Here is a 19363-nt window from a genome sequence, read left to right as displayed (position 1 = left end):
GCAGGCTCATTCAGTAACATACTGTCTATGGCTGCTTTCACGCTACAATAGCAGAGCTGAATAGACATAACAAAACAAAGACCGTATGGCCTGCTAAGTCTAAAATATTTATTGTCTAGCCCTTTATAAAAAAACGTTTGCCAACCCTTGATTTAGGTTGTGTAAGTAAAGCAAAAGGAAAAACGGAGAAAACTCTGTCATGTTCCTCCTTTCAATGCTGAATCAACATCTTTATTAAAAAAAAAAAAAAAAAGCGGCAGGGAAAACCAGGCAGCTATTCAAGGTACAGCCTAGCAGGTCAGCAAGCTGGCAGTAAGCCAAGCCAGACTAGAAGTGAATTAAGACAAGAAGCCAGCAGAGTGGTTACCACAGGTCTTACCAGACTTGGAGTGGGGATGCAAGTAAAAATATTAGCTAATTCAAGCAAGTGAAGCTTCAAAGCAAGCAAAGATGAGAGGTTTCATATAGTATCAGAAAGTTCCAGTTTAGTCCTAGATCAGATACTAAGGCAGACCCAGGCCTGTGAAGACCTATACAGGAAGGTGCAATGACAAAATCTAAGGTCCTGAACACAGAGCCCCAAGTCTATATAGTTGGATCCACCCCTTTGTTGGGAAATTGTGGGAATTAAAGAGGCCTCAATCATGTACACAAGACTCAGATACCAGGAACCAACCTTCTAGATTCCTGGTCATCACATCTGAGCTGACTTGAAATACTCATGGAATATGATCTGGCAGACTGGCTAAGGCAATGTGATTCTCATCAATGGGCATTCTTTCTCCCCTAGGCTAAAGGCAGAGGTTAGGGAGCAGACGAGTAGTCTCAATCACAAATATTCACCATCTGAGATGGCAAAAACAACAAAAAACTTGAGTGTACTTACAGGAGGTATCATCCAACCATTCAATGTGAGCAGGAGGATATTCTTTAAAATAGGAAAAGATATCCTGGGTACTCATCTCATCTACTCCACAAATGTAGATTGTCTCCAGTCTCACTTTGGGGATTGCTAGAAAAAAAAAAGAGATGATAGAATTTTCTCACCTGCTACTGCACATCTCACCAGCACCCCTTTGTATCAGCTCAGATACCTGTGTTTAGAAAAGAAATGTGCTAGAAGAGACGACAATTATTTTCAGAGAAATGAGATATAACAGTAAGGTATGCTACTTTAATTTTTATCACAGAGCAACAGCATTAAACAAGTGATCTAATTCAGAAAGGTATATTAGGCTGAGAAAGATTAAACAAATGGTATTGTTAAAAAGATGATACCTCTCCCCAAATTAATCTGTAGTAACTAAAGCAATACCAAATTCAACAGGCTTACTCCTTCAACCTGACAAGCTGATTCTATAATTTTAGAATATATGTCAAATAGAGATGTGCAATAGCCAAGACTATTCGGAAGAGACGCTGCTCCTGAATATAAAGCAAAGTATGAAACTAAGAGTAAAGAAATCCTACAAATCGATAATAAAATGATAGCCCAAAATAAAAATGAACATGAGCACACATTTCACACGAAAGGAAATACAAAAGGTCAATAAACATATGAAAAGATGTTTGATCTCACCAGTAATCAGTAAAGTGCACATGGGAAACAAAACACGAGATTTCACTGCCCATCTGTTGTTTAGTACAGCCACCTTCACTAATTTGCTAGATCTTCTGGACAGTCTGCTGCAGCTTCCATGCTTGCTGTTTTACCTTGTGCTTTTTAGGTTATAGAGATGGATGGCTTCTTTCCTTTAACTTCCTGATCCAACCTCTGCCAGCTTCAAACTTTTCTTCTGTAGCTTCCTCACCTCTCCCAGCCTTCACAGAAGAGTCAGCATCTTGCTCTGGATTAGGCTTTGGCTTAAGGGAATGAGCTGGTTTGATCTATGCAGACCACAAAGCTTTCTCCATATCAGCAAAAAGGCCGTTTCACTTCTTATCATTCATGTGTTCACTGGAGTAGCACTTTTAATTTCTTTGAGAAAAACTTTTCCTTTGCATTCACAAACTGGCTCTTTGGCACTAGAAGCCTAGCTTTTGGCCTATCTTGGCTTTTGATATATCTTCCTCACTAAGCTTAATCACCTCTAGCTTTTGATTTAAAGTGAGAGACATGTACCCTCTTTTCACTTGAACACTTACAGGCTGTTGTAGGATTATTAACTGGCATAATTTCAATATTGTTTTATCTCAGGAAATGGGGACCCAAAGAGAGGGAGAGAAATGGGAGACTGGCCAGTTGGTGGAGCAGTCAGAACAAGCACATTTCTCGATTAAGTTATCCATCTTATAAAGGAGTGGTTTGTAGCATCTCAAAATAATTACAATTGTTAACATCAAAGATACTGATCACAAATCACCATACCAAATACAATAATACTGACAAAGTTTGAAATATCGTAATAATTACCAAAATGTGACAGAGATTTGATATGAGCAAATGCTTTTGGGAAAATGGCACCAACAGACCTGTTCAACCGTGTTTCCACAAACCTTCAATTTGTTTAAAAAAAAAGCAGCATCTGCAAAGTGCAATAAAAGGTGTTCCCATATAATATGACGACATTAAAAAAATAAAATAGAAATGCCACCATACATTTTCTAAGGATACATATTTGTGTATACAAATACCTAAAAAAGGGCCTGGAACAATTCATACTGGTAACAGTAACTACCTCTAGGGAGGAAGAAAGGTTGAAGGCTATAGTCAAAAAGGAACCTAATGAAAGACCTGAAACACCAGTGAAGGAAATTCAAGTTGATGCAAAGAAATGGAGAGAATTCTATGCTCATAGTTTGGAAGAACAAATATTGTTAAAATATCTATATTACCCAAAGCAATCTACAGATTTAATGCAATCCCTACCAAAATGCCAACAGCATTTTTCATACAACTAAAATGAACAATACTAAGATTTGTATGGAACCACAAAAAGATCTTGAATATCCAAAGCAATCTTGAAAAAGAAAAACAAAATGGAAGTATCACAATTCCAGAGTTCAACTCATATTACAAAGCAGTCATAATTAAAACAGTATGATACTGACATAAAAATTGATCAATGGAACAAAAGACAAAAACCAGACATAAACTTATAATTATATGGTCAATTAATCTTTAACAAAGGATGAATGAATACAATGAAAAAAAAAAAGAGTTTCTTCAACAAATGGCATCAGGAAAACTGGACAGCCACATACAAAAGAATGAAACTGGACCACTTTCTTTGACCATACACAAAAATAAATTCAAAATGGATTAAACACCTAAGTGTGAGACCTGAATCCATAAAAATCCTTGAAGAGAGCACAGGTGGTAGTATCCCTGACATTGACTGTTCCAACATTTTTCTAGATATATCTCATGAGGCAAAGAAAATAAAAGCAAAAATAAACTACTGGGAGTACATCAAAATAAAAAGTTTCTGCAGAGCAAAGGAAACAATCAAGAAAACTTAAAGGCGGGTGCCTGGGTGGCTCAGTGGGTTAAGCCGCTGCCTTTGGCTCAGGTCATGATCTCAGAGTCCTGGGATCGAGTCCCGCATCGGGCTCTCTGCTCAGCAGGGAGCCTGCTTCCTCCTCTCTCTCTCTCTGCCTGCCTCTCTGCCTACTTGTGATCTCTCTCTGTCAAATAAATAAATAAAATCTTTAAAAAAAAAAAAAAAAAAAAAAGAAAACTTAAAGGCAACCTACTGAATGGGAAAAGATACTTGCAAAAGACATACTTGATAAAGGGTTAGTACACAAAATATATAAAGAAATTAATAAAACTCAACATCCAAAAAATGAATAATCCCATTAAGAATGGGCGTAAGTGTTTGCTTCAGCTGTACATATACTAAAATCGGAATGATACAGAGAAGATGAGCATGGCCCCTAAACAAGGATGACATATAAATTTGTGGAGCCTTCCATATTTTTTAATGCTAAGCGAAATAAGTCACTCAGAGAAAGACAAATACCATCTCAATGTGGAATTTTAAAACTTTTTATTTTATTTTATTTATTTATTTGAGAGAGAGTGAGTGAGAAAGAGCATGAGAGAGAAGATCAGAGGGAGAAGCAGACTACCTAAAGAGCTGGGAGCCCAATGTGGGACTCAGTCCTGGAAGTCCAGGATCATGACCTGAGCCAAAGGCAGTTGCTCAACCAAATGAGCGACACAGGCACCCTGAATGTGGAATTTTAGAAACAAAACAAAGAATGGAAAAAAATGAAAGAGAGACAAATCAAGAAACAGACTCTTTTTTTTTTTTAAGATTTTATTTATTTATTAGACAGAGAGCAAGAGAGATCATAAGCAGGCAGAAAGGCAGGCAGAGACAGAGAGGGAAGCAGGCTCCCTGCTGAGCAGAGAGCCTACTACTGTGTGGCTGAATCCCAGGACCCTGAGACCATGACCTGAGTGGAAGTCAGAGGCTTATCCCACTGAGCCAACCAAGAGCCCCAAGAAACAGACTTAATTACAGAGAACAAACTGATGGTTACAGAGGGGAGGAGGGCAGAGTGGATGGGTTTAAGAGGTGATGGGGATTAAGGAGTAGACTTGTGATGAGCACACAGTGATGTATAGAATTGTTGAATCACTATATTGTACATCTGAAACACTGGAATTAAAATTAAAACTTAAAATAAAAAGGGCAGAAGACATGAACAGACATTTCTCCAAAGAAGACATCCAGATGTCTAACAGACACATGAAAAAATGCTCAACATCACTCATCATCAGGGAAATGCAAATCAAAACTACAATGAAGTATCAGTTCACACCTGTCAGGATGGCTAAAATCAAGGGGTGCCTGGGTGGCTCAGTAGGTTAAAGCCTCTGCCTTCGGCTCGGGTCATGATCCCAGGGTCCTGGGATCGAGCCCCGCGTCGGGCTCTCTGCTCGGTGGGGAGCCTGCTTCCTCCTCTCTCTCTCTCTCTGCCTGCCTCTCTGCCTACTTGTGATCTCTGTCTGTCAAATAAATAAATAAAATCTTAAAAAAAAAAAAAACAAAAAACACAAGCAACAGTAAGAGCTGACTAGGATATGGAGAAAAAGGAACCTTCTTGCACTGTTTTGTGGGAATGCAAACTGGTGCAGCAACTGTGGAAAACAGTATGATGATTCCTCAAAAAGTTAAAAATAAAAGTGCCCTACTGGCACTTTTATAATCGTACTACTGGCATTTACCCCCAAAAAACAAAAACACAAATCCAAAGGGATACATGCAACATTATTAATAATAGACAAATTAAGGAAGCAGCCCAACTGTCCATTGACAGATGAATGGACAAGAAAGATGTGGTGTATAGTATACAGACGTGCCTGGATGGCGCAGTTGAGCGAGTCTTGGTTTTGGCTTGGGTCATGGTCTCTGGGTAGTGGGATCGAGCTGTGTGTGGGGCTCTGCGTGGAGTCTGCTTCTCTCTCTTTCTCCCTCTGCCCCTCCTGTTCATGCTCTCCATCTCTCTCTCAAATAAATAAATAAATCTTTATAAAAAATGTGGTATACACACACACACACACACAGGAATATTACTGTCATAAAAAAGAAGGAAATCTTGCCATTTGCAACAACATGGATAGAGCTAGAATATAATGCTGAGTGAAAGAAGTCAGTCAGAGAAAGACAAACACCATACAATCTCACTCATATGTGGAATTTAAGAAACAAAAGAAACAAGCAAAGGAAAAAAAAGAGAAGAGATGGACAAACCGAGAAACAGACTCTTAATGGTTACCAGAGCGGATGGGGTTGGAGGGATGAGTGAAATAGGTGATAAGGATTAAAGAGTACAAGTATCATAATGAAAAAAATTAAATAAATAAAGGTCATATCCTCCAAAAAAAAGAACCTCAGCCTTACCAGGATTGTGATATTTTTTTTATTTTTATTTTTTTTTTTTACTAAATACTTCAGTTCATATATCTCACTTAATCTTTGTAGTTGTATAATATGCAAATGTACCAATGAAATTTTTTTAAATGCCTGCATATCCACCACCTAACTTTACGATTAATTTCTTCAAAAGACTCGAGGCAAATAAAACATTACCTACAAAACAGGCCTGTGTAACTCCTCCACATCCCTTCTCTCCCTCCCTTCTCTGAAGTAATTTTGTTAGGAATTCAATGTTCATTACTCTCAAGTATGTCTTCATATATCTATCTAAAACAAATGAACCTAAGGGCACCTGGATAGCTGAGATGGTTAAGCATCCCCAACTAGTGATTTCAGCTCAGGTCATGGCCTCATGTGTCATGGGGTACAGCCCCATGTCAGGTTCCATGCTCAGCAGGGAGTTTGCTTGGAATTCTCTCTCTCCTCTCCCTCTGCTCCTTCCCTGTCGCACATGCTCTTTCTATCTCTCAATAAATAAATAAATAAATCTTTTTAAAAACCCCAAAACAAAAGCAAAACTAATGAACTTAAAAGTATTTACATATTTACTTAAAAGTATGTGAACATGTTCAGATAAAAAAATGTTTAAATACTTGTCATTTTGAAGAGTGAAAGATAGGTTTAGTTAGAAACCATACAAGTATGGTCAGACTAAATCAGGGGAGTGTTTTCCTGCAGCCAGATTCATGAAGACAGAGATACCATCAAGACTTATGAGCTCTGGCAAGTCCTTATTAGTGAGGAGCAGTTCAACGGTGAACAGAGCCCAAATACAACTGAGATGGCTGTCCACATTGGACAGGAGCCTTCTTAGTTCTTCTAGCTAAATCAGGACTTTGGAAGAAAAAATCCCATGGGATGTAAAGACACAGTGCTGAAAACGGTAACAAATAACAGGGAGAGCAGTGGCCCAGGAGTGGCAACAGACTGAGTGATCCTCAGAGCTATACGGGAAGGGGCAATGACAAACCTGGGAGAAAATATCTTGTAGGAGACTTGCTGATCTGATAACAAGGATTTACTCGTAAGTGAGATAAGTACAGAAAATAAAGACCCAAAAAAAAAAAAAAAAAAGACAAAAATAAGTATCAAGAATATCACTGCACTATTCTATCAAAACAATAAAACATTTAAAAAAAAAAACCCTATAATGAAAAAATAGTTTACAAACAAAAGGAAAAGAGTAGAGGGAACAAAGCTTCTAGGCTCAGATGTTTATATTTTGAAGAAGAGAGAATGACATAAAAATCTAGAAATGGGCAATGGACAATCTTGGTCAAAAGAAGCAAAGATGTAAAAAAGGGATGCAAAAGCTAGACAAAAACTACTCTCAGTCAGCTGGAGTATAAAAAAGCTTCATTCTCAAAAGAGAACCAAACTGACTGACGGTGACAGTGGCAAGATCCATTGGAGATGGAAACTTTGTTAAGTTCAAGATTTGATGGAAGATTGCCCAAAAGAAAGATGCTCAATACCTCCTCACCTTGCTGGTGTCACTGCCTAAAATAAAACAACAAAAAAGGCACCTAGATTTATGTCCAACCAATGAGAAAGGGCTAACTGCTGATGTGGCACTGAAAACATGCACTGGGGAATGAGGACTGGACATTTACTGAGTACTAACGTAAAAGCAAGGTGGTGAGGGAATCATCTTTGACTTCCTAGCAGGAAAGAAGACAAAGAATGACAGATAGTAGGACACAAAACTCAGGTTTTTAGGAAAGCAGATTTCTGAAAATCCAGAGAAAAAGTAGTCAATTCCAAGGCCTTTGATTAAAAACTTGGGGCGCCTGAGTGGCTCACAGTCAGTTAAGCATCTGCCTTCGGCTCAGGTCATGATCCCAGGGTTCTAGAATAGAGCCCTGTGTGTTGGGCTCCCTGCGGAGCCTGACCCTCCCTCTCTCTCTGAGCTCCCTCCCTCCCTCTCTCTCACTCTCTGAAATAAATAAATAAAATCCCAAAGGAAAAAAATAAAAATAAAATGATCAGAAACTTTGGAATACACTAAAGATAATAACTCAAAGTATGAGAGGTGATCCTCAAAAAGAAAAGGAGCAGAGTTTAGGGGAGCACAACCTATCAAAGAACAAACATGGAAGATAAACAGTAAATTACTAATGACTAATGTAAGAGAATGAATGTAATAAACATAAAAATCTACACAACTAACATCAGGATTATCTTGTTTAAGATTTACCAACAGAGACAGATGCAGAAGCCATGTATACCAAAGTGTAGATTAGGTATAGCTAAAATGTTTAAAGGTAGTTATGATAAAATCAGCACAATAGGCTGAAACAGTCTTGAACTCAACAAGATGTAAATTGGTAAGGATAAATAAAAAGGTAATTCTTTTAAAATGTTTCAAGTACAAGATGGGAAGACTTTTGATCCCTGGGGAAAAGCCCGGGATGCTCAGGTGCACTAGAAGATTAAAATAACACTGTGAAATAGATAGGACAGAGACTACAGTAACAGTCCTGTCACAGTCCCCATGAATCCAACCATGTCTGGAATCTACACCTCCCCCTTATGTAGGGCATTTTGAGACTGGAAAGAGTCTAGAGGAAGGAGACCAGAAAGTCATGTCACATAAAGAGAGTTTAGGGCACAGTCTGCCAATTCCCTCACAGAAGGTTTACTGTGTGAATAAGGAAAAGACTTAATGTTGTTCTAAGAGTCACAAAGTAACTAACATAAATTACTAGAAAGCAATTTCTGCTCAATGCAAGGATGCATCCAAATATAAGACTGACCGCTTCATAAACAGTTCTTGTGCCACCACTAGGAAATGTTCAGGCAAAGGCCAAAAAAGCACTGAGAACCTTGCCAAAAGGCGTGCAGCACTGGGTAGGAGGTTGGGTATAGATAACCTCTAAGTCCCTTCTAAACATGAGAGCTTTGATCTTGGGGATAAGGAGACTAAAGCCGCTTGACACCGAATCACTCAAGAGTAGCAAGAACTCCTGATGCAGAACGGTCTAGTGCAATATATCCCTAATTATGTCCCTGAATGCTGGCAGAAAGGTCACAGAACACAGGCGTCGGTCAGACCAGCCTTCAAATTCGTCTTGCTACTTACCTAGCTGTAGGATCTGAGTGAGCTTCTCAAACTCAGCACCTTAGTTTCCTCATCAGTAAAATAAATGATGAATACTGTTCTCTCACAGCATTCGTCAAAGGATAAGTTAACCACATAGCAGAGTGACCAGCACATAAGCATTTATCAAGTGGTATCTTTCAGTATTACTGGAATGAAGAGGAGTAAGAAGAAGAAGAAGGGGGTGGGGAGGAAAGGGAGGAAGAGGAGGAAAAATAACTTGACACCTGGTGCAGTTGCAGGAAGTCAAGATACTTATTCCAACGTCCTTCTCCCAAGAGGCTAGGCCACTTAGATGACTGCCTGAGATGGAGAACATTAGATAATTACAACATTAACTGGGCACTTACTATATATGCCACCCTAAGAACTGTAATATTTTAGTAAAGGCTCTCAATAAGCATATAAAAATTACTGTTAATCTGCCTTTCCAGATAAGGAAACTCAGGTTTAGAGGCTAAGTAACTTGCCCAAGGTCAAAGAACTAGAAAGTGATAGGTTAGGCTTCAGAACCCAGGCTCTCAACCATAAGAGTAAAGGCTCTTAATCCTGACTGTACAGTAGAATTACTAGGGGAGACACAAAAAAAGAACTATCTCTGGGACCTTTACAACCCCCCTCCCATTCTAACTTAAACTGATATGGATAAACACCAGAGTTCTCCAGAGTTCAGCAATGTTATCCTAGGTGCTGCTCCCTCCTACATGAGAATCATGTAGTGATGAGCAACTTGCTCTAGCGGACATTCCCGGTAGATCTACTGCTTTTTAGAAGTATCTTTAGAACCGAGGCGCCTGGGTGGCTCAGTGGGTTAAAACCTCTGCCTTCGGCTCAGGTCATGATCCCAGGGTCCTGGGATCGAGCCCCACATCGCACTCTCTGCTTGGCAGGGAGCCTGCTTCCTCCTCTCTCTCTGCCTGCCTCTCTGCCTACTTGTGATCTCTATCAAATAAATAAATAAAATCTTTAAAAAAAAAAAAAAAGAAGTATCTTTAGAACCACGATATCAGATTTGCTTTTCCAAAAAAAAAAAAAGAAAAGAAAAGCAAACAAAACTTTTTTTTTTTTTAAATTAAAACTTAACTCTGAAAGTGATCCTTTTCAGGTAGGAATCATTTTCCCACTTTATAAACAAGGAGACTGAGACCTAAAAAGGTTCAATAACCTGCCCACATTCATAAAGAAACTGAGACTGAATTCCAGGAGGGCTTAGCATGCTAAAGAGTTCCAACAGAAGTAGGAAAGAAATTTGAGTGGGTGATTAGGGATGCTTTATGGAGGAAGTGACATCCAAACCAGATAAAGCATGGGACGATAGGAAGGGCTAATCACCCAGACTGAAAGGCATGAATAAGATGGGGCACCTGGGTGGCTCAGTTAGTTAAGCATCTGCCTTCAGCTCAGGTCATGATTCCAAGGTCCCGAGAGCGAGTCCCACATAGGGCTCCTTGCTCAGTAGGGAGCCTGCTTCTCCCTCTGCCTGCAGCTCCCCCCTGAATTGTGTGCACATTTGCTTGCTTTCTCTTTCTGACAGATAAATAAAATGTTAAAAAAAAAAAAAGGGATATCACAAGAAATGTTCACAGGACTAAAAGTAAACAGCTGTAGTAAAACGATGGTGTTTAAAGGTGGAGTTTTAAGAGGCCTCAGAGGTCTACCTGAGCCCAGACTGTACAGACATGAATGCCAAGCTGCACAGCTGTTCTGTTTTCCTAAAACAGAAATCTACTCAAGCAGATGCCTGGAAACCCAGCCTGCACAGGAACCAAGGTCATATTTCCAACTTGAACTCATGATGCAGAAAAAGAGTAAAGCAGCATCCAGAGTTGAGTCTGTATCCAAACTACTCTATCCAGTGGGATGGACTGAGGAGGTTTAGGTTTATGGTATCATATACATACTATAAGGCAAAACAGCAAAGTAATTAAGAGCAAGGCTTTAGAGTCAGAAAACCGGGGTTCAAATCCTGACTCTACTTGTATTAGTTGTGTAACCCTGGGCATTTATTAAATTTCTTTGAGCCTCTTTCTTTGTAGAATAGGGATAAAAATATATTCCTCATAGAGTTGCTGTGAGAAACGATTAAGAAACAAATGTGTAATGTGCTAATTAACGTAGTGCCTGGTAAGACAGCAAGCTCCCAACAAGAGAAACTCACACATCAAAGCAGAGACCTTTAACATGCATTTAGAGGGATGCCTATTAAGCCCTTCAAATACCCAAATTTGCAAATACTAGAGAAGGAAACCATTTGTATTGATGCATTTATATTAGAATGAAATAATATGGGCTGTGAATTTAAAAAGTATTAATTTTTCCTTTTTTATAAATTGCTTTTGAAGACTACGGCAGATTACTATATATACCTCAGGGTGAGCTCTAGGAAGCAAAATATTTACCTTAATAAAACACAAAAATAAAATTACGAACCTGGATCATACAAATATTAATGGCTTTCCCCTAAAATCCCAGTATTCCTGACTCCCCTTAAAAAAAAAAACCATTAGTGTGATACACTTCCATTACATTTTTTTTAAAGATTCATTTATTTATTTGAGAGAGAGTGTGCATGAACAAGCATGTGGAGGGGAGGGGCAGAAGGAGGAGAAAGACTTAAGCAGACTGTACTTGAGCGTAGAGCCCAACATGAGGCTCGATCTCATGACCCGATGAGAGCATGACCTAAGCCAAAACCAAGAGTCGGATATTTAACCGACTGTGCCACCCAGACGTCCCACACTTTTACAGGCAAAGAAAAGTTGACACTTCCATGATAAAAGCAGAAAATGAGTAAGATTCTGTAGAAGTACAGGTTCTAATCTCAGCTGTGGCACTAACCGGGTAACCGTCTCTGGGCTTTCTGACAAGATGATCTCTCTTCCAGCTATAGCATCTAAGACACAGCTAGCAGCAGCTCAACTTCATTTTTTTCTTTTCTTAAGATTTTATTTATTTATTTGAGAGAGAAAGAGAACATGAGAGTGGGGTGAGGGGCAGAGGAGAGAAGCAGATTCCCTACTGAGCAGGGAGCCTGATGTAGGGCTTAATCCTGGACTCTGGGATTATGACCTGAGCTGAAGGAAAATGCTTAACAGACTGAGCCACCCAGATGCCCCAGCAGCTCAACTTTAAACACATCACTCAGAAATGGAGGTTTGGTAAGTCCCTTCTTTTCAGAGTGTTTGGAAGGCCAGAAGCACAAGACCATGGCAGGGAAAACCCATTCTCTGGGAAAATGCAGAAAAATACTCCCCAACACATTGTACCTTTCTTCATCATGTCTCGGTCCAAGGCTACGTTTCTTTGGGCAAGATTTACTTCTGATCGAAAATGGAAGCGCTTGGCTCGCTGTTCTTTCTTTTCAATTGCTTCCTAGAAGGTACAGAAAAAAACAAAGAAGTGACACATGGAGGAGGAAAGTTAAATCATAAATGCAACACAATGCTTCAGTGACAATCCTAAAGTAAATCAGAAGAAATAACCAACACTGTGCCTTTAATAATTTTTGCAGAGAAATGGATATTTAGTCAATGACTGGTGGAGAATATACTAATACTGCTATAATTTGTAATAACCTCCATGATTCAATGAGTAATGAATGTTTTGGTTCTCTGACATTTTACTTATTATTAGCAATCATGCAAACAAATTACAACTAAACAATCTCACTCTAATCTTCCAGGTGTAGAAACTGAGATACAAAAAAGTAAAAAGGTTTGCTGGAGATACTCTGGCTGTTGGTGGGGGTGCAGATCTTCTGATCTCAGTGCTATTTCTAGAAGCCCTACCACCACCCCCATTTCACATCATCTGTGTGCATGGTAATCACACCTATCACATTATGTCTGCCTGAGCAGTCCACTTCCTAAAGCATTTTCCCTGTTTAAAAATAATTTTGAAGCAAAGAAACTCTCTCCTCTATTCTAGGCTTGTGTCCATGGAATTGCCAGTTTTCATCTTTAAGTGACAAGAAGCACAGATACTTCCCTGAAAAAATAATCAGCTTCATAAGTTTTTCTCCAAGAGCTAAAATAAGTCCATGTCCAACTATGGGTTTCTGATAGCTCTTAGAAACTCTTCACTAATTGTACACTGACTTTGCCACACTAATTGAAGGTCTCACTACAAGAAAGCTTGTGGGGATTGGTAAAGCAGCAACACTTTGTTATTTCCCAACAGTTATGCTAATTTTCTTTACTGAAGTCTTCCCAGTGCAAACAACAAATCTACCTTTCCTTAGTAACAACTTAAGTCCCAGTTCTGAGGCTACCACCCTTTCCCTCATAGATGTTTCACATAATGGCTAACTGTACAAAAGTAAATAGAACAATCTACTTCTTTTTCAATTACAGTAAGAAAATATCTTCACTTTATTCTATTTCCTTGCCTGTCTAAAAGATGACTAGTTCTTTCTTTTGGCTTTTAAGCAATCTGAGAATGAGAACCAGATAAAATACATGACATATTTATTTTTGTTTTATGCACCCAATATAGCTAAACATTACTCAGAATTATAACTCAAAATTCTGTTCTAAACTTAACTGCACACATTAAAATCAGAATGAATGTTTAAGTTGGATACCACCAATTAAAGCCAGAAATGTATCCTGACTGTTTATAATAAGGAAAACAATAGGTTGGGCTCTGTAAAGAGTTACAGGAAAGCTGGTAACCTAGTAATAGCAGTCACTAGAAAAAAGGCAATACTCCCAGGTACTGAGAATAATTCAGCTGATTTGGCTTTCAAAATTTAGACAGCCACACAATCAGGACATCCTATTTTTCTAAGCCTGCAATCAGTAAAGAATAAAGACATTTACTATCAGCCTACTATATATGCCAGGTACTTTTCATGTTCTGTCTCATTTGAAGTGGAAACAGCATTCAAAACACATTTTTAAAGAGCTGATGTAACATAAAAAAAGCATCCCCAGTGAAGAACTTTTTCTTAAATATGGCTAAGCACAGGCAACTAGGTACATGGATTTTATCTTTTCATAAATGTAAGAACACAAATGCTGTCTGTATGTTTTTAGGATGCATGAAGACATTATTGTGTAATACAAAATTTAAATTAAAAAAGGCCTTAATGAAGCAACAAAAGAAAAAAGGAGGTAAAGAATAACTGCTGTTTCACAAATCCTAGGGACCAAGTTCATTAAGTTCACCGGCTTATTAAAATGAATAAATAATTTATGGTCTGTCTTACCTTGGAGGTGACATCAATTCCAGTGATGAAGCTGCCAGCCTTGTTTTCATACCTTCTGCTTGTGTCCTAACACAAGGGGAAGAGTGAAAAATGCTAACAGCAACTGAAGAAAAACTCGTGATAAAAGACAGCCCTGTAACAGATTCCTTTTGGATAGTCATTCCTTTCAGCAATCCCTCCTCACCCTGGCAACTTCATGAGGAAGCCTGTCTCTGTAACACCAGGTAATACACAATCAACCACTCTAAGAAGTCGTCTTATCTAGATCAGACCCTGTCCCAAACCTTAACTAAGTCCATTTGCTGAAGGTATTTATGTAAATGAAAATACAGGCTTTCATGAAAAATGTCCAAGTTAAGTAAGGCACACTCACTCATCTCCCCAGCCACACACAAAACAAATCCATCACGTCAGGCCACCAGGTGGAGCACAAGTTTTTACCAAAAGTCCAGACTCATCTAGACCTCCTGGGAAAACATAGCACAGTGCAATGAAAAGGTCGGGATTTGGAAGCCAAAGACTGAAGTCACAGCTCTGAGATTCACTAATTACTTGCCACTGTACAATTCCTTTGGCCTCTCTGGGCTTGGGTTTCCTCCATGGTATCTGCCTACCTTCCTGACCTCCTTAACTGCTCTCCCATTTGCTCTACAGAACTTTACATTTCTCCAACAAAACAATTTTGTTCCCATCTCAGATTCTTTGCCCCTACTGTTGTTCCTGCTGGAAATACTTTCTTCCAAACCTGCACATGGTTGGCTCCTTTTTGTCACTCAGGCTTCAGCTTAAATGTCACTGTCAGAGGACTTCCCTGACCATCTTATCCTATTTGGTTTCTGGCTCTGCACACTTACCTGTTTTCTGCACTCTCTGTCCCATTAACTTGTTTTACCTTCTTCATAGCATTTACCACTATTAGAAATTCTGTATTTATGTCCTCCTACTAAAACAAACTCCCGGAGGCAGTTTGATCTTGACCTTGATCAGGTGCCTAGGATTATGCCTGGCACCTAGTGGGGGATGCAATAACTCCATACTGCACTAAAGGAATAATATCTACTTCACAACTGCAGTGAAATTTAAACATAATGTAGTAAATGGTAAAATGCCACTATGTTATTTTTTGTTACCAGAGTCATCATTTGCTATCTTTAGTGATCCTATCTTCTTCACCTTTTCCCACAACTTCAGTTTAAAACCCAGACTTGCTGACATGTGGTTAAAAAGTAGTTCATGTTAGATGAGAAACTAAGTACATAAAAGCCATGCAGGCCTGAGACCGGCCCTAAGAACGGGACAGAGGACCATGAGACCAAAAGCGAAACACCTCTCCCCGCCCCTCCCCATGTGATTAAAGACGGACCAAGGACTACTGCTGGTTTGCTTATGTTTTGGTCTCACTAAGGGTCACATGCTGGGGCCACGGTGTAGGTGCTACAGATCAAGTGGAATGGGGACAAGATGACTCCCAAGTCACAAAAGAAACACCGAGTTTCGGCTGCTGACAAGACCAACCCTCTAAGAAAAACCGCGAGTGCTATATTTTAACAAACATCAGCTCCTACGGAGACCCTGATGCAGGCGTCACCCGACAGTTCCTCCCGTTCCCGCCCCGGGCCCCGCCTTTATCTCAAACCCCCAGACAACTCCAGCCCCTCCTCGCTCACAACACTGCACAGCCTGGCTCAAAGAAGCAGTAAAGGGAGTGTCCTCAAATACCCCTTAGTCTCCCCCATCTTCTCCAGCCCCCTCAACACCCATTTCCGGGCGCCCCGGCGTCCCTTCTCCCGCTCCCCGTCTCTCCTCAAGCCTGGCGCCTCCGCGCCCTGAGCGCTCACTCCCCTCTTTCCCCTTCCCCTGACTTCCCCAGGGCCCAGGCGCCGGCCGTCTCCCTTTCCGGCGGGGCCGGCTCCGCAGCGGGGAACTAGCTCGGCGACCTCCTCCTCGCCCCCGCCCCCCGCCCGTACCGGGATCAGTTCTTTCAGCGAGCGCCGCACCGGCACAATCTCCAGCTCGCCCTCCTCCACTTCCATGGGCTCCGGCTCGCCACGCTCCAAACCAGAGTCCGCTTCAGGCGACGGGAGCCCTAGAGCCGGCCCCGCCGGGGCCTCTGCCTTCACCGACACTCGCAGGCCCCGTACGGCCGCCATAGCCGCCCGCCGGCCGCACCACTGAGAACCCGCCTCGTACACTCGCCGGCTAGAGCGCCGCCGCCCCTGGCCACAGAGCAGTCGCCGCTGCTCTCTAGAGTGTCGCCTACTTCGGCAAGAAGCTCCCCACCCCTCCCCCTCAGCGCCCCCTCCCCCTGGTGGCGGGAGGAACCCAGGACAGCTGGAGCGAGGCCTGGTGAAGAGGAGGGCCCGAGGGGGGGACGTGGGCGGGGCCTGCAGGAGGGGGCGGGGCCTGGGGGAGATCGAGGTTTCCTTCGCTTAGAGAATAGGTACGCCTTGAGCATTAAAAATGTTATAAAAGTCAGCTTTACTAAATGATCATTACATGTCAGTGACTTTTCTGATTGATTGATATCTTACAACTCTATTGAATAGGTGCTATTACTAGCACCATTTACATATGAGGAAACTGAGGCATAGAAATTCATCCAAGGTGACAGGCTATTATTTATTTATTATTATTGTTTAAGATTTTCTTTATTTGTTTGTCAGAGAACGAGAGAGTGCGCACAAGCAGGGCGAGCAGCAGGCAGAGGCAGAGGGAGAAGCAGGGATCCCGCGGAGGAAGAAGCCTGACAGGGGTCAAATCCCAGGACCCTGGGATCATGACCCAAACCGAAGGCAGGCGGTTAACCAACTGAGCCACCCAGGCGTCCCTATTTTTTTAATTTTTCTATAGACTCCAGCATCGAGCCCAATGTGGGGCTTAAACTCACAACCCTAAGATGGAGACCCCTGAGCTGAAATGGAGAGTGGGATGCTCAACTGAGTGAGTGAGCCACCTAGGTACCCAGGTGACAGGCTATTTAAGAAAGAAAACCTGAATCTGAGCTTAAGGCTCCAGAGCCTTGATCCTTCACTTCTAGCCTATTGGTAGGTTTACTGTCTCCTTGCCTTGCCAACCTTGGTGTCTCTTTCAAGTCTCCCAATAATTGGCCCATTTGAAATACATAAGTATTGAGACTCCAGAAGAGTAGTGAGTTGCCCAAAGCCCAGAGCTTGAACCCAAATTTCCTGACTCGCCACGGCTCAGTCCACTGTAAACTCCTGAGCATGGTTTCTTGCAACATTTCTGATATCCTGGTTGGGAGACAGGAAGAGACAGGGAGACAGGCTTCCAGAGGTTACCACTGGTCAGTTTTTGCTTTTGAGTCCTGATTTTGTACCTTCCTTCCTGTGTTACCTTGGGCTAGATCTGGCCACTCTCTGGGCTGGTCTCCCCATCTGAAGAGTGTGTAAGTGAGACCCTAGGTTCTCAGAGGCCCTAATAGCTCTACTAATGGAGGAATAAATAACTATAAACCAAGGATTGGCTTAATCAGCATCACACATGTCTGGCTTTCAAACTGACTGGCTCTGCCCCTTACACCATGTGGGACTTTGGCAAGCCACTTAACAAAATTAAGAGGGGTAAGGATAATTTTCAAAAAGTAAAAAAAAAAAAAAAAAAGTGACGTAAGTATAAAACATACACATGTCAAAGCTTTTATTCACTGACTAATGTAGACATCAGTAAGATATTAATACTAATTTACAAGAGAATTTGAGAATGAATACAGAGTTGGTCAGTCAAAGGAATGCTGAAATGAACTTGACAATAAAGTTTAAAGCCCTACAATGCAAGAAAGTGCAACCTTTGGGATTCCCCTTTATCAGACAGAAAATATTTGCATTGCTATTTGACAAAAATCATTTACTCATTATAAGTTTCCTATGAATTAGCCTCTACTCTTAGAGTTGTAAAACACTCATTAGCAAATCAGAAGTCAAGCAAAAGTACACATCCCTAGAAAATCAATGATCCCCAGGTGAAACTGACACATTGTATAACACCAGACACTACTCTGAGAGGACATCACTGCTGTTCTTTTTCGTATTCCTTTTTCCTATTTCCAAAGTTTGGATGATTTCTTATTAATAGGAGAAACCAGGAGAGTAGGACAGTGGGGGACACAGGAGAGAGATTTTCATGAAGGAAGTGATCAAGTGTCAAATTCAGTGAAACTTGGCTAGGGTGTAGAGGTCTGTTGACTGTTGGTGACCTTGAGGAGACCAGTGCCCATGAAGGAGAAGGTAGATTAATGGTGGAATGTAAAAAAGTACTGACAAGTCTTTTAAAAAAGTTTGTGAAGATGGAGGCTAGGGGACAATGGAGGATATTAACAGGGTCCTCTGCAGAATTCACTTTTTTTTTTTTCTTTGACTGAAATCGGCCACACCCTGTCCTTTTTGTCTCTCCCTTTCATGGAGAAGAGGAATAAAAATAGCAGAAGCCTACCTCTCATAGGGGTAATAAAAGGAAAAGCTATTAAAAGGTAATATAAGCTTCTAAGGTGAAATCAAATGCTACCTGAGGACTGGTAACATGGTCCTCTCACCAGACGTGATGCCTACTCAGAGATGTTCTTTAATGCAGTTCTAAATTGGGTACATACAACCCATGCCTCACACCCCCCCCGCCCCCTCAGTTTATTTCTATTGTTGGAACATGTGCAGGTTGTTAGTTAAGGAAAACTTTCCACAGTTAAAGGAAAGCTCATGAGGCAGCTGACCCTGGTAAGGGAGTTGTATTCATGTTCCCCAACGTCCTACACAGATAAATTCTTGAAAGGACTATCTTCCCTCATTTTCTTCATCTGACTTGACCACTCTGTATCATAGATGCTGATGGTCACTCCCTAGTTCTTGAAGCCACGCACAGTCTTCTGTTATAAAGCCACACTTGGTTTTCCTTTTTCACCTTCCCTGCTGATCCTGCTCCTGTGCCTTTTTGGGGTTTTCCTCTTTATCCAATATTAACAGTTGTCCAGGACTCAGTCCTAGACCCTGTTTCCTCTCACCACATACTCAGTGTCTAAGCCATCTTATCATATCCATGGCTTCCAGTTCCCCCACCGTATATACCCCTAGGTTGCCCGCATCTCCATCTCCAAATCTCCCCTCTCCTCTGTGCTCCAAACCACATGTCTAACTGCCTACTGCACATCTTCCC

At 41.0% G+C, this 19363-nt stretch overlaps 1 protein-coding gene and 1 non-coding gene across 3 annotated transcripts in view; one reads left to right on the top strand and one right to left on the bottom strand.

The window, feature by feature from the left end:
• Window positions 1–16397, bottom strand: part of NCBP3 (nuclear cap binding subunit 3) — a 29126-nt gene extending 12729 nt beyond the window's left edge. For both annotated transcript variants that reach the window (XM_004781947.3, XM_013050711.2), the window contains exons 1-4: window positions 16168–16397; window positions 14201–14266; window positions 12258–12363; window positions 887–1012 (exon numbers count right to left, since the gene is read on the bottom strand). In XM_004781947.3, the coding sequence (XP_004782004.2) occupies window positions 887–1012; window positions 12258–12363; window positions 14201–14266; window positions 16168–16350 (481 nt within the window). In that variant the 5' untranslated portion in view covers window positions 16351–16397. The remainder of the gene's footprint in view (window positions 1–886; window positions 1013–12257; window positions 12364–14200; window positions 14267–16167) is intronic.
• LOC123393475 lies at window positions 3820–3924 on the top strand. Its single transcript, XR_006608257.1, has one exon. It is a non-coding gene; the product is annotated as a U6 spliceosomal RNA (small nuclear RNA).
• Window positions 16398–19363: the final 2966 nt, after the last annotated feature.

This window comes from Mustela putorius, unplaced genomic scaffold (assembly GCF_011764305.1).
Source record: "Mustela putorius furo isolate JIRA1106 unplaced genomic scaffold, ASM1176430v1.1 tig00000867_pilon_pilon_pilon, whole genome shotgun sequence".
NCBI classification, from domain to species: Eukaryota; Metazoa; Chordata; class Mammalia; order Carnivora; family Mustelidae; genus Mustela; species Mustela putorius.
This window is presented reverse-complemented; position numbering and strand designations above follow the sequence as displayed.